At 37.3% G+C, this 26,767-nt stretch overlaps 2 protein-coding genes and 1 long non-coding RNA gene across 3 annotated transcripts; 1 reads left to right on the forward strand and 2 right to left on the reverse strand.

Moving 5' to 3' along the window:
• Nucleotides 1–1,395: 1,395 nt before the first annotated feature.
• Nucleotides 1,396–9,301, reverse strand: LOC131794722 (tetratricopeptide repeat protein 28-like). Its single transcript, XM_066165554.1, has 3 exons — nucleotides 9,277–9,301; nucleotides 2,452–6,007; nucleotides 1,396–2,306 (listed from the first exon to the last, which is right to left on the reverse strand). The coding sequence occupies exon 2, from the start codon at nucleotides 5,966–5,968 to the stop codon at nucleotides 2,468–2,470; it is 3,501 nt and encodes a 1,166-aa protein (XP_066021651.1). The 5' UTR covers nucleotides 5,969–6,007; nucleotides 9,277–9,301; the 3' UTR covers nucleotides 1,396–2,306; nucleotides 2,452–2,467.
• Nucleotides 9,302–9,610: 309 nt separating this feature from the next.
• On the forward strand, nucleotides 9,611–20,306 carry LOC131794676 (maspardin). The gene is made up of 8 exons (XM_059112208.2): nucleotides 9,611–9,879; nucleotides 11,038–11,199; nucleotides 12,053–12,133; nucleotides 14,941–15,086; nucleotides 15,682–15,790; nucleotides 16,734–16,841; nucleotides 17,915–18,055; nucleotides 19,165–20,306. Exons 1-8 carry the CDS (start codon nucleotides 9,805–9,807, stop codon nucleotides 19,303–19,305), a joined length of 963 nt encoding a protein of 320 aa, XP_058968191.1. The 5' UTR covers nucleotides 9,611–9,804; the 3' UTR covers nucleotides 19,306–20,306.
• A 3,803-nt stretch (nucleotides 20,307–24,109) lies between these two features.
• Nucleotides 24,110–26,171, reverse strand: LOC136280621 (uncharacterized). Its single transcript, XR_010717417.1, has 2 exons — nucleotides 24,831–26,171; nucleotides 24,110–24,400 (listed from the first exon to the last, which is right to left on the reverse strand). It is a non-coding gene; the product is annotated as an uncharacterized lncRNA (long non-coding RNA).
• Nucleotides 26,172–26,767: the final 596 nt, after the last annotated feature.

Below are 26,767 nucleotides of genomic sequence, written 5' to 3' on the forward strand. Positions count from 1 at the left end.
TAGCAGCTTAAAGAATATGGAATATAGAGAGAATTTTCGCTTATGCTCAGTTATGCTTATCTTTCGAGAGCAGTTAGTTCTTGCGAACCAGAAGTAACCTTCAGCATGAGCAAAATAAGAAAAAGTCTGTGGCATGAACTTTATAAATTTAGACACCACCCCATGTAGAGGAGAATTCTGAGTTTTTGATCTCTATGGTGTTGTGTCAAAAATTTATAAAATTCAGATAAATTATAAAATTCCTACACCACTAACTAAAACGTTAAAAGAAAGAAAAAGTATCCTTGAGGTCGTTTTAATTCACTCGTATTAAAATGTCATTGATCCACACATTATTTTTTTTATTGAATTGGAAGAAATAAATCTCGTTGAGCCTGTCGATGCAAAGGCTAACTATCACTGTTGCACGCTACCTCAATATTATCTATTGAATTTTCAATCGCCGCCATCATATTTCACGTTCGAGGATTAAGGGGGAATGGTTCGGGTTGCTTGGTGTCATCATCAATTTAAAATCTTCAGTAGATATGAAAATATCTTTTTCTTCGTGTCACAACGTCTATATCATTTGTAACGTTCTGTGAAAGTTTCGGTTCGTTTTCCTAATTTTGATAATCAAGAAAGGACCAACTATGTAAACAGTTAAGGCTTACATTAAAACGGCCTCTTTTAATTTCTTGCTGAACTTAGTGGTTTCACCATTTAAGCCCAAACATCAGTATGTATATTCTCCATACTTTCATCTACACATTTCCTAAGTTGCTGACATGGAGAATTTTTCTGAAAATCAAGAGCTTCTTAAGTTGGTGATCATTTCTTCTGTTCTCATAACCTTTGTGCTGTGCTTCTGTAAGGAGAAATAGGATGTTAATTACTCATCGGAGTTAGAGGATTAAGATTTCGACATCAGAGGAACTGAAGCCATCGCATTTGAGATCAAATGATACAAATGAAATCTTGTGCTGGCCCATAATATTTCGATGAAATATCTGATTACCTTTTAAAGTTAATTTTCCTCTCGACTGGGGTATTCACGATTGCTACAGTATGTCAGTGAAAGCTACAACCTCGATGTTATGGTAGGATACCCTGAGAGTATAGATGAAAATCGTTTGTTTGTGTCCCTGTGGAAGATTACAAGAGTGATTTCTTGGGATTAAAGCTAAGAATAGATTAAGGAGCCACAGGATGGTTAAGGATTGGGATGATTAACTCGGATTAAAATTTAAGCCTATGGTTTTCATTTCATCACAATTATTCATTTTTAGTTTTTGAAGATGAACAATTAAACACTTTGGAAGTTCTTGTCTTTTGTTTGACACACAAGGTTTATTATTCATGACAGTCGCATTTTAGGCTTTTCAAATAAGTATTTTAATTAACACTCACCTATTTACAATGTTATGTAAAGAATCATACATGGGCTCGCGTAGATATGGAATTTCCGTTCAAGTGTTCGACTCGATAGCTCACGAGTGAGCTGCATGCACTCACTTGTAAGTTGTTGAGTTAAACACTCGAAGAGAAATTTCATCTGTACGCATGCCCATGTATTAATTTGTTTATTGTATAAACAGAATAGCCCTTTACGGACAAGAAAGTCGACTTAATTATATAATAGAAAAAATGGAATCCAAATCTCCGAAAAATTGTAAAATGGGTTGGCGATAAGGCTCAAGATAAGAAAACTTCCTTGAATCATTACAAAAACAAACAGTGAGGTAAAATTCAATTTACAAAATTGTCAGTTAATGACTTTTTCCTCAGCGACAAAATCTTCCAGCTGTCAAGTTTCGTTTTCAGCCGCGAGAAATACCACTACCAAAGCCACTGATAACTTAACTTTCTCCTTCTGGGAAATTTTGAACGTCATTGTCTTTAAGCGATACGGATTTTTCAGTGTTTTAGCAGCCATCATCCGAGAAAATTTTGATAAACAACTATGGATCGAGAAGAGTGAAGGCTTTGCCATTCATTTATCAACCTGGAATCCCTGTATAATACCGCAGTTTAAATGATAAATTAATTTCTTATTCGTCTTCTTTTACGACTCAAATTACATTTTCTTTGAAGCTGTCTCCGTCCTCGCATCTCTGAGCATAGCACTGAGATTTTCTCAAATGAAGGACACGTCTAGTAAAACTCATAATAATTTAACACTTCAAAATTAAAAGTCTAATGAAATAAAGATATTAGCTAAACTTGTATTTCCTCTCAGAGTCCCTTCATAACAGCGACATCTTTCACAGTTTATTGTGTTGAGACACCTGGTAAATCCTCCTCCAGTTACGAACAATTCTCTCTCGCTGTTAAACAAAAAGAAATTGTAAGCCGATTCCGTCACTGAAAAACACGCTTGCTTCGTCACGTGTTGCAGTGTACCAGACATGCTTCTGAATTGCGTTATTATATTTTTTTAAACCTAATTTTGTATCACTGCATCGTACTTACATCCCAGGACTTCCACTCATTTGGCAAATTGGAATGACACATCATCTCCAATCAACACGAATGGTGCCCATTTTCTCACTTCCGAGTAGTCTGGGTTCTCTCTCATCCATTTCATGCTTTCATGAAGAGATTCACTCGCACTCTTTTCATTCACCAAGTGCTGGTAGAATTGCTTCATGAACGCCATTGTTGCTTCGTCGTCCACGGCCCAGAGAGACGCCAACACTGAGCGAGCACCAGATCCTAAGAAGGCTCGAGCTATGCCAACAACTCCCTCAGCTTTGATTTGTCCTTTTCCACTGTGACAGCAACTGAGCACCACCAGTTTGGCTCGCAATCTGACTGCTGAAATGTCGGCCATTGTCAACAGAAAGTCATCCCTCTCTCGGTTGGATGGAGCTAATGCGATATTACCTCTTTCTTCTTCACCATGTGCAGCAATGTGAATAAGACTTACAGAGTGTATCTTGTGTAGTACCGCTTCCTTGGTAGCTTCTTCACCAGTTAAGGGTCGAACATTAAGAATATTTCCAATCATCTCAACTTCTTTTTTAGCACATGGTAAACGAGGAAGTGTACCAACAGCAGGGTCGCCAACTAGGAGAACACCACTTTCACTGTGATAATCTGCAGGACTGTCTTGGATCAGCTTAAGAGTCGTCAATGATGGAGTATACCGAACCCTGAACCTTTCTGCCACAAATTCTCCTTTCTCGTTCATCAATGCAGAAAATGGAACTATGTATAGAGAACGATCAGGGACAACAACTATCTCTTCAGATCCTTCCAGAAGATAGGCCACAGGAGCTATGGTGACTTTATACAACACTTTGAGGGGTTGGTCTTCTTCTGATCCACCTTCATTCTTCTCCTCGACTTGACAAGCCTTGAGACTTTGTTTATGCTTCGGGCTTCCTTCAGATTTGGTTGGCGATCTAGCTTCAGAATGTTCATCATGAAGGACCAAATAGCGATCTTCGCATCTTTCTCCCGACAAAAGTGAAAACTCTCTGTAGCACTTATTTGCCAGATCCTTCAACTTATCTTGAAAGAAGTCGCGTTGAGGTTGACTGTCTGCTGAAAGCCATTGTCTCGATGACATCTCTTTGCAGATTGTCTTCATGTTAGCCTTTAAAACCCAGTAAAAAACATACCCGGCATAAAAACAAAATGACAGGCACGTGTAGGGTTTTTTCCGGACAACGTCTTTTGGATCAATCCATTGAAAAGGATCAAAACTAGGTAAAGGTTTCGCGGAATATTGAGTTTCCATTTGCTGAGCCAATGATCTTGCACGTCCAAGCTCCGACACTGACAAAGCTTGATCAATATTTCCTAGTTTAAGCAAGACAACAACCATTAATCGATAAGGATCGTTGTGACGGTCTGCAAAGCCAATCTGAAAGGTTTCGCTTTCTCCATGTATGACCGACATTTTTTCAAGCACCTTTATGCTTGCTGAGAGGGCCGAGAAAGCTTTTGGTACATCGTTTCTTGTTAAACACAGCATTGCTATATCGCAGTAGGTACGGCTTTCTACTATTAAGTCTTTCGACGTTCGAGAGATTGAAAGTGCAGTACTAAAACAATCAGATGCTTTCTTAAATTCTTTTTGATACAAGTAAAGCTGTCCTAAGTTGCTGTTGATAACCATTTCCCCCTTTTTGTCATTAATTTCCTTTGCAATGTCAAGAGCCTGTTCGTTGTATTCTATCGCCTCACGATGTTTACCCAGTGAAGTATAAAGAATTCCAAGGTTTGCTAAAGCAGTACTCTCTCCCTCCTTATCTCCAATTCTTTTCAGTGTTTGCAAGCATCTTTCAAGATCTGCCTTGGCTCTATCTTCGTCACCTTGAGACTGAGCAAGTAGTCCGGCAAGGTTGCAGGTCAGAGTTACCTGTTGCTTGAGGTCTCCAGCCTCTTGGCTGATATGAAGTGCTTGTTGATAATAAGCGTTTGCGCTTTCATACTCGCCAATTGTGCGCTCCACATCTGCCAAACTAGCAATTATATTCGATTCATTCTGACTGTCGCCAACAGTCCTAGCGATATCAAGTCCTAAAAGCCAAAACTCCTTCGCTTTTGCGTACTCACCAAGATGCTTACAGCAGTGACCAAGATTAAGGTAATCTGCAGGCATTCCTTCTTTGAAATCAATTTGAGTTTTAATCTCTAGTGCTTTTTGGTGGAGTTCGTACGCCGTTTTGTAATCACCTAAATGCTGGTGGATAGTTCCTAGATTGCCGTAATCAATGGCTTGCCCCCTTACGTGATTCTCTTCTCTGCTGATGGCAAGCGCCTGTTCGCCGCACTCCTTAGCCATGAGGTAGTCTCCTTGATCTTTATAAACAGCTCCAAGGTTGCAGTATTGCCTAGCTTCTCCTCTTTTATTACCCATTTGCTTTGTTAAGATTAGACTCCGTTCATGGCTTTTAAGTGCAAGGTCATACTCACAAAAAAAACGGTAAAGATCTCCGAGTCGAATGTTTTCACTTTCTTCACTTTCCAAGTCACCAGTTTCTTGATATATTTCTATCGCTCTTTTGTAGCAGTGCTCTGCCATTTCGAAGTCTTTCAACTTTTTATGAACATCACCTAGATCACTGTATGCTGAGGCCTCTTCGTTTATGTCACCGATTTCTTCATTAAGAGTGAGTGCCTTTCGGCAACATTCTAGAGCCTCTTTGAATTCACCAAGATTGAGCAGAACACCAGAGAGGAATCTGTAATCAACGATTTCTCCTCTCTTGTCACCGATTTTCACATTTATTTCGAGCACTTTCTTACGCAAGCATTTTGCTTTAGTAAATTCACCGCGAAAGTTACATAAAGTCCCAAGTCTGCCCATGGCTACCCCTTGCATGTAGATGTCCCCATCTTCCTCCGCCATAAGCAAGGCCTTTTCAAAATATGTTTGCGCCCGATCATATTCTTCAAGTGACTTATGTAGCTCGCCGAGACGACAGAGTGCATTTCCCTCTTTCTTCTTGTCCCCAAGCTCACCACACAGTTTAGCAAACCTTTCTAAATGGCGTCTGGCTTGGGAGTATTCGAAACGAGAAAGAGCTAAATGACTGAGCCTGTCAAGTTCAACTGCTTCCTTAATCTTGTCTCTATAATTCTTGGCTGATAATGGATTTTCATTAGTTTCTTGATCCTCCTCATTATCTGGAGAGTCATAGGTCTTGGGCACGTGCTCATTACGAGGTTTGGCGAAACATTTAGCTGAATCTCTACTGCCAGCCATCTGGGGATATAGAGCGTTTGCCTTTTCTCTGTTTTCAAAGCCGTTCTTAGAGTCTCCGATATGGAAATAAATCTGAGATAACCTGGTGTAGACAAAGTGCTGAAGGCACTTTGATATTTGGGCCTCTAACTTCGAAGCGTGCTTATTCAGAAACTCACAGCATTCAGTAAACAGCTCGATAGCCTTTCTGTATCGACAAGTTTGTAGCAAAACCGACGCGATTGAGATGCCAAGAAAAAGAGCCTGGAGTATCTTTTCTGCGTTCTCCATAAGTGCTTTGTTTCACTGATTCACTGTTCAGTAATCAATCTATTAAAAACGAATATAAATCAAATGAATGAAGCTAAGGAATCCACATTAAGGCCAATATGACATCAACTTATTTGTATAAGCAATTTAGTAGAACATGTCATTTTTGGATTTAAAATTGTTTCGCCATCTCAATTTGTATCCAAACCGATGGACAGTAACAAAAAGTCCAAGGTTATGGAATTGTGTGGTTAGTTCGGCATGTGCGCTCCGATAACGCTGAAGTTTCCTTTTTGCAAAAGAATCCTGTCACGAAAGAACAACGAACCGACGCCATTTATTCTATTCCTTGCAACGGACAGACCAAACTTCAGTTTGGTACACGTTTGAAAGAGCATCAAAAAGCGATTTTCTTTTGCAAAAAGGAAAATTAAACTTTATCGAAGCACACATGCCTAACTAACCATAGAATATTGGGTGGGATAATTCTAAAATTATCACCACTAAATTGGCGTCACTACCAGCGCCTTTGTTTGGAAGCTTGGCATATTAACTCCGCCCACGCTCCTTTAAATCGTGACGATGGCGGCTTACTTCCTGACGCCTATTTACACCTCGTCAGAAAAAAGGCAGCTAATTAGTGATCATATAAAAGGACCTCTTGTTGCAGCGTTTAAGTCACCCCTAATGAAGGCACTAGACAGGAGTGTCGAAACATTGGGTCTATGAATTGTAACTTCTTCGGTTACATTCATTAAATCTGTAAACCAGAGTAGCCCCAAATCATGTCTGATTGTCCACCTGGTTGCCGTGTGAACTTTAATATATTTTAATTACAGACGGTTTTTAGGTTGCTTGTCAACCAATTTAATGACAGTTCGTAATAGACCTCACTCACTGTAGAGTCTCTGTGGCTCGGTGGTAGAGCATCGGAGCGCAAATCCGAAGGTCTGAGGTTCGATTCCTCATGGGGTCTTAGAATATTTCTTTGTCCCACGCTCGTGACAAGACGAAAAACATCTTTCTTAATTCTTTACCGAGTTCAAAACTTACCATCTCTACTATTTCTATCAATATTTTTCTGTCAACCAAACTGATTTGAGAGAGAGAAAAGAGAGGATTAACAAGTTATTTATCGGCTCAAGGTAGTGACCGACGTCTTTGCTTAAAAATGCTGCTTAGCCGGAAAAACGAGATAAATTTATGATAAATGGCGACGAAGGTTGGGATGTACTCGGCGACTCACGAAAGCGTTACCGTGCCCGATAGGAAAGTACGGACCGCGCTATGAACTAATCAGATTTCAATATTCGTTACCGTGCCCTCTGAGAAAATAATAAATTGACTTATGTATGCACGCGGGAAGTTTGGAGTTTGCAAGTTTGTTCTCGTTAACTCCATTTTCTGCATAAAAACACACACAAAAGCCACAATTCCCCCATTCGCTCTGACGAAAGACTACCGCTTGAAACGTTAGTTTAAAAACTCTTTATGGTGGCCAGTGTACATTATCCACTCAGTTGAGAAAACCAAATTATTTTAAATGCTGTGGTGCTCAGATGTGATTGGATGGTATTCCACAGCTGTATTGGTGCATCTTCGTATCAAGTTCCCTTTTCGGTCCGTTGTCGCACGAGTCTCCTGCTGTTGTGTTTCTCGATCGTCAGCATCCAGCCTTCTAGGATCTCTATTCCACTGTCACTGTTGATGTTGTGAGGGTGAAGTCTTATAAGAATTACCTTTTTCACCCTACGTGTGTAGAAATGGGCGTCACTATCAATAAACTTTACTTTGTTCCAGAGCAGGCGGTGTCCGGTGTTGTGGGCGTGCCCTGAAAACGGCGGAGGCCTGCTTCCCTTCTCCATGTTGAAGCGACTGGAAGACTATCAGTGATTTAAATGCTGCAGAAAGCCTTCTATTCAGTTGGAAGGCGGTTTTTATGAGTCCATTTGTACCAATACTCATTGTCACAGAAGAAATGGTTCAAATCTTGAACCGATGATCAACGCTGATTCACTCTCAGCGATCACAACAAAGAATTTGTTGCAACGACTTTCAGCAGTTTCCTAGTTTCCAATCTCTACGCGGTAATAGCATTTTCAAATAAGTTTTTGCGCCAATTTTACTTGAGTGTCTCTATCTTTGCTTAGAATTATCCTAACTGTCAGGGATATTCTTGATCTTCGTTAAATTTTCATTTACATGTACCTTGTTTGCTATCATTGTACTGAGATTTGGGTCATCTTCACGTATTTCAGAAATCACGTGCACTGGATAAATAATTAAAATTTGAAAATCTACCAGTGCGTTCGCTACAATCGCTTAAATGAATCACAACAACTGTGCTCAGACAAACCATTTCAATGCCCTGCTGCCTCGAGGTAGCTGTTGTAGCGCCCCTTTGTATTACCGAGTCAAGGGAAAAGCCAGAAATATACTTTATATAAGTACTGTAAATACCTAAAAAGGGCTTTATTAAGTTATTTATTGGCGATTTAAAGCAAACTTGTAGTATTGAGACTACTACGCGATGTCAAATTCACAATTAACCTTACACGAGGAAAGAAGTTTTTTTGGTTGATTTTATTACATATTTTATGGTTATTCAAACAAAAACCTACATTTCCCTCGCATCAACATTGTTTAAATCCATTTTTAAATTATAAAGACGGCGAGAAAGCGTTGGTCTCTCTCCAAAATCGTTTTTTGGACCGGCGAAACAACCTTCGCCATGTATTTCCTTCTAGCCTTCTCGGGGATCATCACGCAATCGATGGGGTCCGATCACTGGCAATTCCTCCACTAAGTCATAATGGTGAATGGTTCGCGCAATAATCGCGTTAAAGTAAACCATTTTGACTTCTCGATAACAATAAAGCGTTCATATTGTCTTCCCATTCTATAAATATCATGTACCATCAAAGCTATGCTTCCCTTTTTTTTAAGGTGCAACATCTACCGGCGTATTGAAGTTGATCAACTCGGTCACGCACAATTTAACTCATTGCGAGCAGACTTACGCAGGAAAGTTTGTAGGCAAGATTGACATTTGAAATGGAACGTAAGACTAGTATGTATCCTACATCAAACGTTCCATTCACCTAGTCATATCTAGATATATACCGCGATTTACTGGGGGTAAATAAATTCATTTGAAGTAACGATTACAGTTGATGTTGATGATCAAAATTGGAAGACTCTCTCCAAAATCTTATCACTCGAAGAAGCTAACCGTTCCCTTTTGTATCCGGCTAAGTTTTAAGAAATGTTTCCATGCATTAGCATTGCTCTATCTACATAAAATGATTGAGGTAAAGAATCTAGCTTACCCCGTCGTCTTGAGTTCAGCAAACCCGGAACTACACAACAACTGCTGTGCTGCGATTTCGATATATACGTCATGTAAGATTCCTAAAATTGTTCATTGGACTTTGTAATCTGCATCCGGACTTTGTGACTTATCTTCCTTGTTAGTTTGCTTTCCTGCTTCCCTATTTTTTTGAGTAAAGGACACGCATCTTTTAAACGAAAGATAAAGAATTTTCCTTAAAAAAACCAAAAAACCTCCTTTAGTACAAATTTCGTGCGCGTTCATTTTCATTAGTCCCAGTCCTCAATCAACACGATGTGTTTGCTCAGACCCCAATAAGGACTGAGTCCAACTTTAGTTTAAAGGATTGCATTTCAGTTTAAGTTCCTTTCGAGCCTCCGGAACTTCAATTACTAAGCATTCATGGAGGAGTTTTGTACATGATTTACCTCAAGCTTTAGGTTGGACAAATTCGATTGTTTCAGTCGCTTCTTCATCCATAAAAAAAACACACAGGAGATCTGGAATCTAGTTGAGCTTTATCAATATGGCGGCTGGTGCGAGCGCAATTACACGATCTCAAGAATACATAAGCTTTCGCAGTTCTGTCCCTTTGAAACGGGTAAGTAAAAAAGCTGTACACATTCATACTATTTTCACGAAGTTTATTGCTCAAAATATTGAAATTCAGAATGTTACGAATCAACGATTCAAATACGCGTTGATCTGTTCAAGGATCATGCACATTTCTCGTGCAATGCTTGCGCTAACATGATCGGTCCAACTTTGATCACTCGAGGTCTCACATGCACTGATTGCTCAAGACAAGTTTTTTTCTTCAATGGATGAAACTTTTCCTCCATATTGTGAATATAAGTGCTAATAAAAAATATTTAAACAATATTGCATATATACACTTAGACGGAAGTCAAAGGGAAATGCTTTTTGACATGCCTCGTTGCATTTTACAAAATTTTCTGGATCTCTTCTCGTTGACCGTATGATAAATTGTTCACTGTATTAAGGAGGACTAGACAATTATTTGTATTATAGAATACTTCATTTAGCTTATTATTTTGCGTAGATTACAAATCGTTTCTTGTGCAAGGTACATTTTACTTAATTTCATTGTGCGGGAGATGTCTTCTTCAACTTGGAAAAATCCCTTTTCCAATTTCCCCATCTAACCATCCCATCATTATTAAGGGAAATGTTCTCTCTGTAGGTTCCCAGTCTTGACTCTCTTCATCCAATGTAGATGTCTACTCTCTTGGTTTTTGTCATCTAACTTGTACAGAGCAAACTCTCTAAGCTCCCCTTTCATAACCCACAACATTGAAATTGTGGGTTAAAGTAAATTTGGGTATCTTTCTTTGCAGGAGAGGAAATCAGGTAATTTTTTTTCCTGTCAATCCCATTAAAATTGACCAGATTCACACTTGACATTGAGGTGGCTCTCCCATAAGCCCAGTGGCTTCCTGGGTCTCCTCGCCTTCTAGCTATAACTGCTGTAAATAAATTTTTTGTGTTGTGTACATAAGGCAAATAAAAGATGATGATGATGACAATGACATGGAGGGCTTTCAATTCTGAACAAGTGAATCCATACAGTTACTTTTCAGACATAATACCTAATTTTCATGGTTGATCTGGAGTTGTATGAATGCATGTGGTTCTTCTTTGACAAATTGAAATTTCAAGAGAATTCCTCTCAATTATTGTGCGCTACTAAATAAATAATAAATTTGATATGTAGTATAGTTTCTTTTTTCATTTACAGATTGTTGTTGATAATGATGATGAAAAAGAGTGGTTGATATATGATGCAGGTCCTCGTAGTGTACAGTGCCCCCTTGTTTGTTTACCCCCTGCAAGTGGTACTGCTGATGTGTTTTTCAAACAAATTCTTACCCTCTCAAGTCTTGGTTACAGGGTGATATCTGTAAGTTTCATAATTAAAATAAATAATTCAATTATCACCTATCCTCAAAAGAGCACTCCCTTAGAATAAATGCAATTCCAAGCAACCAAGTATATAAAATAGGCAAATGAAATAAGGGGGTAAATTTTCAAGGAACTATGGTGCTGTGTCAGTAAGGGTATAACAAGATAATCTGGTTGTACTAACTGAGTTGATAATGAAAACTGGCTACTGTAAAGAAGTTCTAAAGTTGATATTTCAAGGGTTATCCTTTGTCATGGCAAATGGAAGAATTTTGGTTTGTGTGTGTTTTACATGATGAAAAGAAAATATAGGCACCCTGTCCTTCTTAAATCTCCTATCAGTTCTACTGAAAAATACTATGAAAACAAAGGATGGCCAGTACTCTTCTGTCTTGGTCACTTGTGGGAGTGAAAGGGTTAAAGTCACAAGAATTAAAGAAATAATCAGCGACTAAAGAAGCTTTGGATCGCTGCACAAATTCTCCTAGTCAATATCTTAGGAAATGTGTAGAGAACAGTGTCAAGAATATGCATGCTGATATCAGGGTCTAAAGGTTTTAATCACAAGTCCAATGGATATCTTTTTAAGAGCTGTTTCCTTTTCAGTGATCATAGTGTTATTAAGTAATGATTTGAAACCATTTGATCATATTATTTTTTGTCTGGGTGAGGGTAATCCTGAGAAAAGCTGTTGTCAGTGGATTTTGTCTGGTATATCCACAATCTTAGCAAAAGTCATCATCAGAGTCAAGCGACTCTGACTTGACTCAGGTGTATTAGGTGTATAAGGCCCTTTGCCTCAATTTTTCCTCAAAACATGCTAAATCTTAAATCTTCTTTAATGTTTTCAGGTAGAGTATCCTGTGTATTGGACATATGGTGAGTGGACTGAAGGCTTCAGACGACTTTTGGATTACCTGAAACTAGATGAGGTTGGTGTATATATTGCAGAGGGAACAAAAAGCATATAGTCTGTAACTTTCAAACTTTTGTCCGCCACTTCATTTCATTGATTTGGCATGAAGTCTTGTTTTAGGTTCCTGATTATGAAATGGGTATTAAAAAGTTCCAGTTATTTTTTCTTGGCAAAAAAAAATTTAGGAAATTGCACATGGTCTGCCCATACTTGCTTGCCAATATAGGCAGATCGATGGTGATCTTTTGGATTTAATTCAAGTCCTGTTGTAAAGCTTTCTCAAAATCTTGTGTTATCCATGAAAGATCTTCCCTTCCTCTTAACATTTATTGAAACAAACATGGGAAAAATCTGGTTTTAACAAGATATGATCCAAACATTTTAAGGGCACTTTAGGCTGTCTTGAACAGTGAAAAATTTATCCCAACTTAGTAACCTAATAACTCCAGCCTTACCTTACTTCTGAAGTTACCATTTACTATGAATAATGTTTGTTCATAGATGAACAGATTTCGGAAATTAAAAAAATAGGGGAAAGAAGACAGTCAAGGAAAAAAAATTATCAACCTGTAGTGACCTTGCTATGTTTGGGACCTAGTCTTTAAAGCTCTTAAATTAATTTTCTGATCAGAAGAAAATAGTGAGGGTTCTTTCACTGTCCAGAAATTTCACATCCTTATACTATGGAAAAACCTTTCAATTTAACGAGAACTACCAACCCTAAGCAATTCAGTTTTTTTTTCCATTTCTTTATGACATTACATGAAGAGAATGCTCAAGAATAATTTTGGTCAAGTGTGGTTTTTCAAGGTTTTCTGAGGATAGTTTCACATATGCCATCACCTAGAGCAAGTTCATATACCTATCATGGTGTACTTGAGACATGAAGCCTCATTTACGAGGTTTAAACCTCATTGATGCTTCTTTGAGATGCAAAATTCAATTACTGTGGGTTAGAGTAGGTCATGAGACAAATTTCATGCTTATGTGATGATCAATTTGAAACTTCAACTTCCTCCTTGCAGGTATTTGAACATTTGAAAATTAATTCCTTTAAACTCCTGCTCCTGGGGCCAAAATCATGTTCAAATGCCCTAGCCAATATCATTTTTTTGAAAAAGGAAAACTCAGTGACCATGACTTTCTACTCAATTTTTAAGCTTTAAAACTCTAGACCTTGTATACAAGTAGCTAGCATAGAGTCAACAAAAAAAATTTTTTTAAATATCCTCCACAAACAGTCTCTCAAAACAGAAAAGATCTTAGAGTTAGCTAAATTAACGATTGCTTGCACATTCCAACAAGGTGATGTTTATTTCAAACAACACTCGATTCATGTCGATGCCCTTAGTGGAAGCACCTTATGTATGCATTTTGTGCTCACCATTGGTGAAAAAGAACAATTTGCAAGGTAGCATCCTGAAACGTTGGGTTTTCTTAATAGAAATAAAAATGTAAAACAAACAAAAAACAAAACAAAGACTGGCTCAAAAACATGATGTAATTTACATAACAAGGTGTGACAAGTAGTATCAATTTCAATTGAAGCTTATAGGCATCAAAATTGAGTAACTCACCAACCGCCATCAAAAGAACTAGGCTGGAATTTGCAAGAATCTTTTCTTTTCAAAATTTTTCATTCTCAAAATGGTAATTAAAATCAACCCCTTCATGTGTTAATGGCAAATCGATTGTTTACATTTAGTGGGTAACCAAATATTTATCCTATTGCTACAGTGTTGCTCAGAGATATTTGCTTTTGCCTAAAATCAACAGATTCTTCCATACTATTGGGAAAACTTAGAAATTTGCTTTTATTCCAGAGGAAATATGTACCTAGACCTTTATCCTAGATTGATGACTTTTCTCCTTTGACCTTTAAATTGCTACCATTTTTTGTTTTAATGGAATCAATTTATCAATGAACAAACATTATTCAAAGTAAAGGTAGCTTCTGGATTGAGATAACATAGGAGATGTCAGGCTAACAAGTTGGGGTAAATTTTTTACTGTTCAAGGTAGTACAAAACTACATCTACCTTTGAACATTGAGATAACTTGTGATCAAAATCTGTCATCTCCCACTTTTATGGCCAATAAATTTAAAGAAAAAGGATAGACATTTATATTTCTTTCAAGAGATGTCAGGAAATCTTTACGACAGGACTCAAGTTGAAGTCCTAAGAACAGCTTTGATATACCATGTTGGTGGGCAAGTATGGCCAGACTAGGCTGGCTTTACCAATTTTGTCAAGCAAAAACAACATAACTGGAACTTTATCCATTTCATGAATAGGACCCTAACATCAGCCTTTATACCAAATTTCAGCCAAATCAGTGAGCTTAAGTGGCTGCAATTTTTTGAAAAAGTGCAAAAGTTACAGACTATTTCTCTTAAGAGGCTGAGAGTCACATCTTTTGCAAATACAATTTTTTGTTTTGGTAATGATTACCACTGGAGTTATCCAGAGGGGGGTGAAGGATAAATCCAGGTAGATGGTCCCTGTATAACCATGAAAGCAAATCTGGAAAAATACCTGGTAAAAGTAAAAAGGTCTCTCTCTCTCTTACATGCTTAAGAATTTTGGTTGAATAAGGAAGGGGGGGGGGAAGGTGGTAAAGGTGTGAATAAGTCTCTGCTGCCCCTTGCAAAGCAGGTACCCTTTACCAACTACTCATTTAAAAATTCTAAATTTGTTCCTCCTAAAAAGTTTATGTTAATTCACATGAGCTTGTTACTGCACTTAGCTACAAGTGATTTTTAGGGTATCTTGAAAAGTAATTGTCAGTGGTCCTTACTTGATAAATTTTCCTCTTTTTTAGGTCCATATATTTGGGGCATCTCTTGGAGGTTTCCTTGCACAGAAGTTTGCAGAAATGACTCACAAAAGCCCAAGAGTACATTCACTGATTCTGTGCAATGCTTTTGCTGATACTTCTGTTTTTCAGCAGACTTCAACTGCTTCTAGGTAAGTTGACTAACTGAAAGTACAATAACAAAAGAAATTGGGGGTTACTTTGAGATGTAAGAGTATCCAATCCAGGGATGAGTGGTGAGTGTTGATACTAGTCACTTCATGCTATGGAAACTGGGATAAGCTCTGACTGGGTTGGTTGTTTGGCTCAAGGACACACTTAACATTACTTACTGTAGTTTAGTACAACAATGCATAGGGCGATTATTTTTTCCCCTCCTTGTAGAATACATTTGGTGGTCATGATCACATCCCCTGATAAGAAGTGATAAACTTGTACATGTGTTCGCTCTTAATGACTACCTTGCCTGACTGAAGTGATCAGGATGGACTTTTAAAAACAATTGTATCAGATTATTGTTGCCCACTAGTAAGAATGCAATCACCTTGACAATGAAAAGTCTATTGCTTCCTGCATTATCTAGGATTTTGGTTGATGTAACCTCCCTAGCCATTGGAAAGAATTAATTTTTAAAAGGGAAGTTTGGTAATTGTTCTAGTAAAGACATCATTGATCTCAGCATAACTTAGCAAGTCTCCTTAATTTTAATTTTTGCATTTATTTCCTCTTTTTTTTCTTTTTTAACAGCTTTTGGGTAATGCCTGCCTTTGTCTTGAAGAAAATGATTATGAACAATTTCACAACACAAGAAGTTGATGAGGACATAGCTGATTCAATAGACTTTATGGTGGAGAGGGTAAGTGTTACATGCATTAATCAAACAGGAACATGCAAAGAAATTTCAAAATATAGTGCCTTCTAATGATAAAGAATTAAAATATAACTAAGACAAGACTTATAAGATAGGTAAAAATTCATGATGAAACCAGATTCAGTTTGGTTTCACAGTGAAATTAAAAAAGTTATATTTTGACATGCAGATGATGCTGAAGTTAACTGTTCGACTCCCATGAGTGACTGAGATAAAATAGTTTCTCCTTACAATATCAAGCAGACAAGTGATGAGAGTAAAGAAAAATGTCAATTAGGGGATTATTAGTTGATCCAGTACTAAATTCTCCAAAATAAAATCATATAAGAATTTTAAGGCAAGCAGTTAAGAGAATTACTAATGAGATCTGACGTGAAAGGGTTACAAAGGGATTTAAGCTTTAATTAAAGAAATTGCAGGAAACAAACCTGAAAAAATTCTGGAATCAATGGGATGCAAACTTGTGCCTCCTACATGCTACAGTAGTTGGGTGTTTTAACTCCTTTATTACTGGTGATTAATTCTTCATTGTGTTAATGGAAAATGATAGCTTGACACAGGCATCCAACTTTACAAGGCTGCTAAAGTACACTTTAAACAGTTTTTACACCTAAGGTAGATTATATTTTATTGTAATTGCAATTCTGCAGTTTTTGTTGGCCAGTATTAGCTATACAGCATTTGGAAGAAGCTAAACATTCTTAATAAATCACTCATGAGGTTATCCAGCTTTTCAACCTGTTTGCTCTATATTGGCAGACTTACCATGATGCAAAATGCAAACAATGAGGATAAATGTTTTTAACCTTTGAATGTCATGTTATTTGTAGATTCAGGAGTGCCATTCAGTCCTCAAGTACACACACAAAGTACTTATTAAAATATTTACCTAGCATATCTTAAATGTGGTCATGTTCTTGATTTATAGCTGGAAAGTTTGGGAAGAAGTGAATTGGCATCAAGATTGACACTTAACTGTTTGGACTCGTATGTTGAGCCACAGAAACTTGCTGGAATTCCTACAACTATTATTGATGTAAGTAGTTACCACCAGACCTATATCCAATAGAGAAATATGAGTGAAACTGACTCTTAAGCTATATAATGTAATTCCTAAAATCCTTAAAAGTAACTTGAACAGTCATTCATTTTTAACGTACAAAATTTCATTTAGCTAGGTTTTGCTGATACTGTAAAAAGAAAACAATGTTATTTTTAATTTGTTGAAAGATACAGACCATTGTCTTTTTCGGGCATTTGATAACTGATGGTAATTGAACTGAGCAGAGTTCAATTTTTATATGTAATCACATGCAATTTGGGATTAATCAAAAACAAAAAAAAAATCCAAAAAAAATCCAAAAAAATCCAAAAAAAAAACTTTGGGATAAATCAGCATAAGGCTTACCAAAGTGCATGAGCCTGTTGGTCAAGTGCCTCTGTAGTCTTTGAAAAGTCTATGAGTGCAGATTTATTCCAATTTGCACAAGAAAACTCATGTGATTACTATTATATATTATGCAATAATTATATATTCCTTTTTCCTGTCAATCAATTTAATTTCAACTTTCTGCTCTCAATTTTAACTTTCTGCCCTCAATTTTAACTTTCTGCACTGTTTGGGATTAATTGACAAGTTCTCAGCCAATGAGCATGGTGATAGTATGTACAAGTATTTTCTTCATCCAGTACTGGGCTGGTTTTATAAAAAGTTGCAAAATTTTTCTTCCATTTTCCTGCAATTTGATTGGTTCCTTTGAATTAAACACGCCTTGAAATCTGATAGGATAATGTATTTTAGTTAAAAGTTCATATCGGCTGGGGAAAATATGCAATTTAGAGCAAACAATGGTGGGATTTGTGACTGATTTGTGCCAATTAGAGCCAATCAGATTGCAAGGATCACCAGTGATTTCAAATGGATGTAATTTACTCTATAAATTCTATTATTTTATTTTCAGACAAATCTCATTTGTAATGACCAATAATTTTTAGTTCATAACATGTTATTTTTCAGAACTATACTTATTCTAGAACAAAACATATTTTGATATATTTTAATTCAATCTTATTTTAATAAAAGGCACATTTTTTGGGGGTCTGTCGTAGGTTTTTGATGACTGTGCCCTCTCACAGCCAGTAAAAGAAGAACTTTACAAGTGTTATCCAGATGCCAAGAGAGCTCATTTAAAGAAGGGTGGCAACTTTCCATATCTTTGCCGGAGTGCTGATGTTAATCTCTACCTACAGGTGTGCTAAGAAACAAGAAACACTTTTCAGATTTTACTAACCAGGAGTGACAAAAAAGGATTTTCCCCTCAGAATACACATGCATTTTTAGACAGAGTGGTTGTTAGAAGGAAGAAATCTAAACTAGTGGAGACTTTAGTTATCAAACATCAAATTCTCTCTGCTCAAACTATAAGAAATGTTTGGAAGACAGTGCAGAGAATTAATAAATAGATTTGTGGCTCTGGTAACTCGTTTACAGGGAAACTTGTAGAATTAATAATCAGAACTTGCTAACTGATTTGTTGAAAAAAAAAAAAAACAGTTGGCCAACAAAAACATACAGTACCGCTCGCGTATACGTTAACTGCGCAGACGAATTTCATGCGCTCCGACGCAGTGTAGTCAGACGCGTATGTACGATTTTTTTGCGCACATGGTCGAAAAAATGCGCGATTCCTATGCCTTTGTTATTCAATGCTAGAAGTTTCCTTCATTGTTGTATGAAACAAAGGACTTCTGGGTTTGAAAAAGCGGCGAGTAGACAACGGAAAATTTACATAATGACAAAAGCTATCATGTTACACTCACGCGTGTCGCGTCGCTTCGCGCATTTTTCGGATAACGAGCAGTAGCAGTAGATTTGCTAGATTTGAGTTGACCTGACTTACAATATGATCCTCGCAACTGCACACCTACCCCTCCCCCAACAAAACATTGACCCTACCTTTATATCAGTTGACTGTTGTTGGGTCAGGGGAGGGGTAGGTGCGCAGTTGCTTTGACACTGACATTGATCCAAAGAAATTTAACCCTTTAACTCCCAGATCAAATTCGTAATTCTCCTTACTGTCAACCATACAATTCTCATAATGTTAGTGCAGAGAATTTGGTATTGGATCAACTAATCATTCTCAAATTGATATTTTTAAATTCTTATTACTTATCTGGTCAATATTGTATTGATATTGTAAGGAGAAATTCTGTCTTGGTCACTCATGAGAGTTAAAGGGTGAACCAAGCAAGGCTAAAGCTAAAAGCTGATAGGCTGATAGACAGAGATATCAGTAAATCAGATCTGCATTTTATTTATGCTCCTAATCTTTAATTTTTTTTTTTTTAATTTGCAGATTCATCTTCGGCAATTCATGGGAAAACGATTCAGTGCCATGGATCCCAAATGTATGACGGAAGAGGACATGGTATCATGCGGTCTGTTGCCATCGGCAGAGCCACCTTCTGTGGTGTCCTCTGATGAGGAGGACGAGTAGTAAATAAATAGTTATATTATAATAAGTATGGAGACTAAATTTTATGTTTGGCAGAACAAGAGCAGCTCGTAATTAGATAGACATTATTTTGTGATGGTGCCGACTTCAGGTTTTGGAGAGGCAGTTAGTCTGTATGATGCAAAATGTCAATTGGTAGTTTTCTGTTAGGTGAAAAGACAAGCCATGGTAAAGCAACAGTTTCCATCTGCCTGATAGAGTTTGGCAGCAATCGAATCATATACAAACAGCTCTTTAAAAAGGGAATTTCTCAGCAAGAAACGGGGCAGGATTTGATCAAGTTATGTCATTCTTAACACGGAAAAACATTTCTTGAATACTTCTGCTCAAATGATACAATTAAGACAGAGTTTGTGAAACAGTGTAGAAAACTTTTTTAGAGTTAACATCCCTATAGAAAATGTTAAACAACAGTTTTCTTTCTGAATGATAAATGCAAATCCACACAAACGTGTTGAAAAGTTCGTAGCTATGACTTGTATCACAACCAAGTTCCTAAAGGTAAATTTTATGCTAAATTTAGAATCTTCAGCTAATTTGGAACTAGCAGAATACCAGTTTCAGCTTCTTTATTCCCAAGTGAATTTAGTTTCCCAGTTGCTATACCCAAAGCTCTACGACTGAGGAAGCACGTTGTGAGAATTAAGGGAACAGTTGGTATATGGAAATTGTTTAACGAAATGCATGAATCAAGAGGGATCGCCATGTTTGCTAAGGACATTTTAAACTAGTTTCTTCCTGGAAGTGGCCATGCCCTCGCTACCGTACGAATCTTGGTCCTGTCGATCAAGATTTTCTTTGGCCTCGTACTTTCAGTAGAACAAAATTTATGTATTTTTGCAACACTGTTCCCAAGGAGGTCTCTATCGTCCTTAGATAAATAATACAGGTCTTCTCCCAAAACACGCGTGCAGAAGGCTTGAATTTTACAATATATTGTTGTGTTTGTTGGATCTATTTTAATAAAATTAATTCTGGAACAACCTCAGAAAAGGATGTCAGAGCCAGGAAAATCTCTATTGAACAACTATGAGTAATCCTCACGATTTTTTTGGTGCACATACTTGGACATCATTCAGATTCCCAGCGCGGTCCATGCACATATCTCGCCTAACACAATCATATATTAGCTTCATTGTCCCTGTAAGAAATGCCTCACTCCGTTCTCTTCAATCACGTGGAGTTCCGTGTTAAAGAGTGACGCTCTTATTTCTAATAGAGATTTAATTTTTTAAAACAAACGGACTGAACCGTGCGTAGTGTTTCCGACCATTTGTACTAGTGCGGTCAAACTACCGAGTTGTTCTCGAAACAGCGGTCTCATATTGTTGTCGTCACCACACGCGTGTCATACACGAGAAAACAAAACAAAACCAGTCACTGAATGAACCGCCTAAAAACTGCAATGAAAGATTGTAAGGTACAGGGCAGAAGCGAGAGAAGAAAAAGTGCAAGAACTACTCCAATAAAGCAGAAGGTCGAATCTGGTTGTTTTGCTACTGAAAATGGTATTAGCCTTTGTTTATTTGACATTAGAGACCGTGATTAATCTAACATTAAGATTGGGTTAGATCGAAATATTTACAAAGTCGTCCTATTTAAACCATTTAATAAACCTAAATTCGGAGGAATCTCAAAATTCAGTGAACAAATCGAAATCGCCTTCATTTGGCATCCAGAATTCGCCATGCAACTAAAACAAATTTAGTTGATCCTTAAGCTCAAATATAACTTGCCAACAAACCGTTTTTAAATGATTACTTCAGCTCACCTCAGGACCAATTTGCTGCTTAGACAATTTGCAATGTCCTAAATACTGTATTGTATGAATGAGCGAATTAAAGAACTGCGTTTAGGGGCAACGAGAAACGAAAAAAACCGCAAGTTAAATAAATTTTTCTTCCATGATTCTGAAAACAACGCCGTAGAAAAAAGAACCACTGAAATCAGGCTCTTTCATATTTAAAGTAAAGTTGGTTAAACCAGACATAAAGAAGTTAATTTTTACGCTGTTGTATGTACACGTCTTGCTTTACCTTCCTAGGTTCGTGTGACATATTATCATGTCAACTAGGTAAATATTTTGTAAGATGGCCGCTTTCGGCAGCTATGGACCTTAGTTCAAGTGTAACTTTATCTTTTAACTTCTTTCATGACGACCCAAAGCGTTGTAAAGGAGGCATGTATATTCAAGTGTTCTTTCCAGTCTATGTAGCCAGCATCTGAGAGGATATCATCCTCCAACAGCGAAATTCTAACTCTTCGGTTCGCTCCTCGAGTCCTATCTCCTCAACGCATTCTACCATTTCGTTCAGCTCTTTCCCTCGATCTTGCTTAGCAGACACAGAATCAGCCCATTTGCACCACTTCACCTAAAAATGCCAGAGTGACTTTATATCAATGGTGTTGCATAGCTCCTGTGCCGTTAAAGGTGTCTTGTTTCTGTGAAGAATCCCACCGCTCCAACTTGGGTTAATTCATCTCCCAGCTTAAGGTTCCTTGTAAGCAACCAAACAGCTTATCTTGTGCTAAGTGATATGTGTCACTTCTGTCTTCACTAAAGGACTGATTCCTGCTTTGTTCTCTCATTGGTGAATTGATCTGATTCGGAAGAGCACCAGAATCTAGATAAAATGCGTTTGCATTTTCACACCTTCTCTCAGATCTGGACGGGTCCGTAATGTTGTCTTGTCGGGAGATATTACATAAAACCATCTCTAAAGATATTTTCACTTCCTCTGGCCCTTTGCGTCTAGCTTGCAAAATGGCTTTCAGCTTTTCTCCCGATAACTGTCTCAGCTCTTCTCGCCTGTTAAGAGTGAATTCGCCACGCTCCACGTTTTAATGAAAAACGTTAAGTTTCAAAATACGCTTAAAGAACCGAGGATATACCTATATTGAGATTTTGGGAAACATATCTCCAGAGTCATTTTCTGAGGGAGAGAAAGTATCCTTTAAAAGAACAGACGTACACAGAAGAAAATTTATTTTGTTTTTTGTAACACAGTCTCATCCAGCTTTGCCATATTTAAATTTTTTTGGCAAATTTTACTAAATTTGGAGGATTGGATAGCACCGAGTTTTTCAATGCATCCTGATTGATGGCGTCATCGCGAGGCGATAAGCGTTAAGTACCAAGGAAAAACGATAGGGTTCTCGAGCAGCTTTCTGTTCTATTCATAGTTTCTGTTTATTTTCGATTGACGTTTGTATCCGACGAAATTCGAACACAACTTTTACGTTCGCATGAAAAGTTGAAAGATGAGAGCAAAAAGCTTTTCCTTGCCAACAAGTATTTCGCGGTTTTTCAGTAAGATGATGGTAGTATTGAAGTTGGCTGTAACAGATCACTTTTAAAAAAGTGATCTTGTTCAAACGCCAACTCCTTATACTACTTTCCATTTGATGGAATTATTTAATGGAATCATTTGATGGAATCGTTTTATAATATCAAGCGTTGGAATACTATAGGAGACTAGCGATCTCACAGCATTTTTCCATTGCCTGACATCCTCAGAAAAAAAGGAAATCATTGAACAGGGACTTTCCCGGGAAAATGAGTCATGACATTGCTATCATTTTTCGTTTTTATATGTTTTTCAATACTCAAGTGCGTTTAAATATTCGCATAATCAAATGAAACAGGAAAAAATTGACAGACCGTGACATTCGCGGAAAAAACTTGTCTATCGTTTTACAGGTCATGAGACCGTCGTATAATCTCTCTCAACCAATCAGCAGGCGGCTAATGCATCTTGCATAACATCAGCTCCTGAGAAATGAAAGATATCCAGATACTAACCAGTTTACTTCATACGACAATTTAAGCAGTGCAGTCAGACTACCGAGCTGTTTTCGAAACAGCGGTCTCCATATTCAGAAAATGAACCGTTTACACCCGAACAGCATTATGCATATTCTCCATACTGTTCTCTATATATTTCCAAAGATGCTGACAAGACGAATTTGGTTATCAATCAATAAACTATCTGATAATCTTTTCCTTCATCCTCGTGACCTTAATGTGAGACATCTTCTCACAATTGAGTTACTCTTGTCAGTCTCAAAACCCTGGGTAGTAGTTCATTTGCATGTATGCATTTTTGGTGGAGGTAGTAAACTTTACATGCTTTGTGGAGCATAGCTCTCTAACTATGACTTACGCCTGAAAGGACACCCGGTTTGGTCGTCGCCACACGCGTCATATACAAGAAAAAAAAAAAAAGTCACTAAATGAACCTCATAAAAACCGCAGTAAGGTGTAACGGTACAGGGGAGAAAGGGAGAAGAAAGAGTGCGAAAACTATTACAATAAAATAGAAGGTCTTATCTAATTCAGGTTTGTGGTTTGTCAATGCGCCATGCTTGATAGCGTCCATGCGCATATCTTGTCTAGCTCAATCATGTTAGCTTCATTGTCCCTATGAGAAATGCCTCACTCCGTTCTCTTCAATCACGTGGAGTTCTGTGTTAGTGAGTGATGCTCTTATCTCTAATTATAGTGATTTGATTTTTGTAAAACAACCGGACTGAACCGTGCGTAGTGATACCGATTTGTGCTTGTGCAGTCAGACTACCGAGTTGTTCTCAAAACAGCGGTCTCCATAATGTTATCATCGCCACACGCGTGTCATACACGAGAAAATAAAACAAAATCAGTCACTAATTGAACCACCTAAAAACCACAATGAAAGATTGTTGGGTACAGGTGAGAAGCGAGAGAAGAAAGAGCGCGAGACTGTTATAATAATTAACTCTTTCCTATAACCCTAAAAAAAAAGACAAATGATGGCAACCTTTTTTCTTTTATTTTTTTTGTCAACAGTATTTACACTAGTGATTAGTGCTATATGTCATTTGAAAGAGGACAAAATTAGCTTTTCAGAAAAAATATAATTTGCCTCCAAAAATCCATGGATTTTAAATCCTGCTAAGAAAATGGCATACAATTTGCATAAATTATTGTACAACTTTTGACTTTGAAACAGCCTGGGCCTGAATGGATTGGAGTTACAAGGAAACATTTCTAAGATAAAATATTCCTTAAATTAAGGGCAAGATTATCCAGAGACTCTGGCTGAAAAAGAACAAATACAGAATTAATTAGAATTTTTTTACAAACTGTACCCCAAAACCATAAAAATTGACCCAGATTATTGAAAAATTTATTCCTCACCAAGTATTTACACAAGAGAAGTAAGCTATAGCTCAATTGAAACAGCAGTAAATAAGCTTTCCTGAAATGCATGTTTCCTCTCCAAGAAAAAGGAAACAACCTCATTGAATGCTTTCAAACTAACTTTAATTAGCATACAATATCATCAAAACTTGAACTGTGAATTAAGTGTTACCCAAATGATATGAAGTACTGAGGCAAAAATTAACCAAAAAGGTTCCTTGTTATATGAGCAACATTTCCATAAAAAATTGGTTGAAAGATAACAAATCTGAGACGTGTTACACATATCTTGTCAACACTGATTGACACACTGACTAATTAGTCTGACCTCATCATGACCCCAAGCCCAAATTTACTAATCCCTCTTGAAGTCTACAGTGCAATCATTGGAACTATATTTCTTTGTTTGACTTCTGAAATTTTGCCTTGAAACAGGGAAAAATGAGATAATCAACCTCAAAATACATAAAGTGCAACATATATCAAAAGCCTTTCACGTGCAATGCAACACCAGTATTTTCAAGAGTAAACAATTCAGAAGTGAAATGCCCAAATTTACTAATCCCTCTTGAAGTGTACAGTGCAACTATTGGAACTATTGTTCTTTGTTTGAAGATTGACATACGGACTAATTAGTCTGACCTTATCTTATCATCACCCCAAGCCCAAATTTACTAATCCCTCTTGAAGTCTACAGTGCAACCATTGGAACTATATTTCTTTGTTTGACTTCTGAAATTTTGCCTTGAAACAGGGACAAATGAGATAATCAACCTCAAAATACATAAAGCGCAACATATATCAAAAGCCTTTCACTTGCAATGCACCACCAGTATTTTCAAGAGTAAACAATTCAGAAGTGAAACCGGAAACTGTCATTTTATATCATTCCACTCATTCTCGAGCATAATTTGTTTTTTTTTGAGAATTTTTAGCGTGTAACAAGTAGAACCACATCTAAAAAACATACAAAACATACAAGATAATATACAGGTCGATCTATATACAACTATCGTTTTGAAATAAAGGATTTGTTTTGATTTAGTTCGGACGCGCACTGCGTCATGCGATCGATCTGTCATCGGCTGATAATTTAGGTCGTTGCGTTGTCAAATTCCATTGAAGATTATTTACTCTGTCGCTCCAAAGTCATGTTTGATCACAATATATATTGCTTTACATTCACAAATATACATCTACAGGTCTATCTCAAGGCAAAAAACAAGGATTCGAGCGAGAAAAGTAAAAGTAAATTTAATTTTACGCTGTTTCAACATCACGTGCGTCACGCATTTAAATATCGCAAGAATGTTTATAGATTACTTACCTCGATTCTTCGCTAGGATTTTCCAGTTTTCTGTCTATTTCAGATTCCTCACCACTAGACATACCACCATGCTCACTTCCATCGTCAAAAATGATGTCTAAAGCCTCAGCTACGCTGTATCTCTGGCGCTTCGCACCAGACGCCATTATCGCAGATTGAAGTCGTACGAAAATGATTTCCGGAAAGGGCTCCGAAGGTCAATTTTGATAGTTCGGAGCTAAAATTTGCTATGTGATTGGCTTAGAATGTTTACTCGCCACAGTCGGAATTTTAGAGCGATCGGACGTAATACGAGCATTTCCGAAGAGGTTTACGTCATCGTGCAATTTTGCACGATCTGGCAAAGGCCTGATAGGAAAGAGTTAAGTTTTGAAACTGAAAATAGTATCTGCCTTTGTTTATTTGACAGCACAGCCGTAATTAATCACAGTGCATGCATACATTAAGATTGGGGTTAAGTCGAAATATTTACAAAGTCGTCTATTTAAAACATTAAATTAACATAAATGTGGAACTATTTTTGCATCCTAAGTCCTCTCAAGGAAAGTGACGTGAACAAATCGAAATCGCCTCCATTTGGCATCCAGAATTTCCTTCTAGAAATCGCCATGCCCCTAATACAAATTTACAAATTTAATTGGTCTCTAAGCTCAGATATGACTTGTTAACGAACCGTTGTTAAATGATCACTTCAGCTCAGTTCAGGGGCATTTTGTTGATCAAACAATTTGATACAGCAATACAGTAAATACTGTATTGTATGAATGAGCAAATCGGAGCACTACGTTTAGGGCCAACGAGAAACGAGAAAAACCGCACGTTACATTAATATTCCAATTCTTCCATGATTCTTAAAACAACGCCGTAGAAAAAATAAACACTGAAAGCAGGCTCTTATTTTTAAGCGATTGCAGTTATTTAATATTTAATTAAGGTAA

The sequence above is a fragment of the Pocillopora verrucosa genome, chromosome 4, assembly GCF_036669915.1.
Source record: "Pocillopora verrucosa isolate sample1 chromosome 4, ASM3666991v2, whole genome shotgun sequence".
Lineage (NCBI taxonomy): Eukaryota > Metazoa > Cnidaria > Anthozoa > Scleractinia > Pocilloporidae > Pocillopora > Pocillopora verrucosa.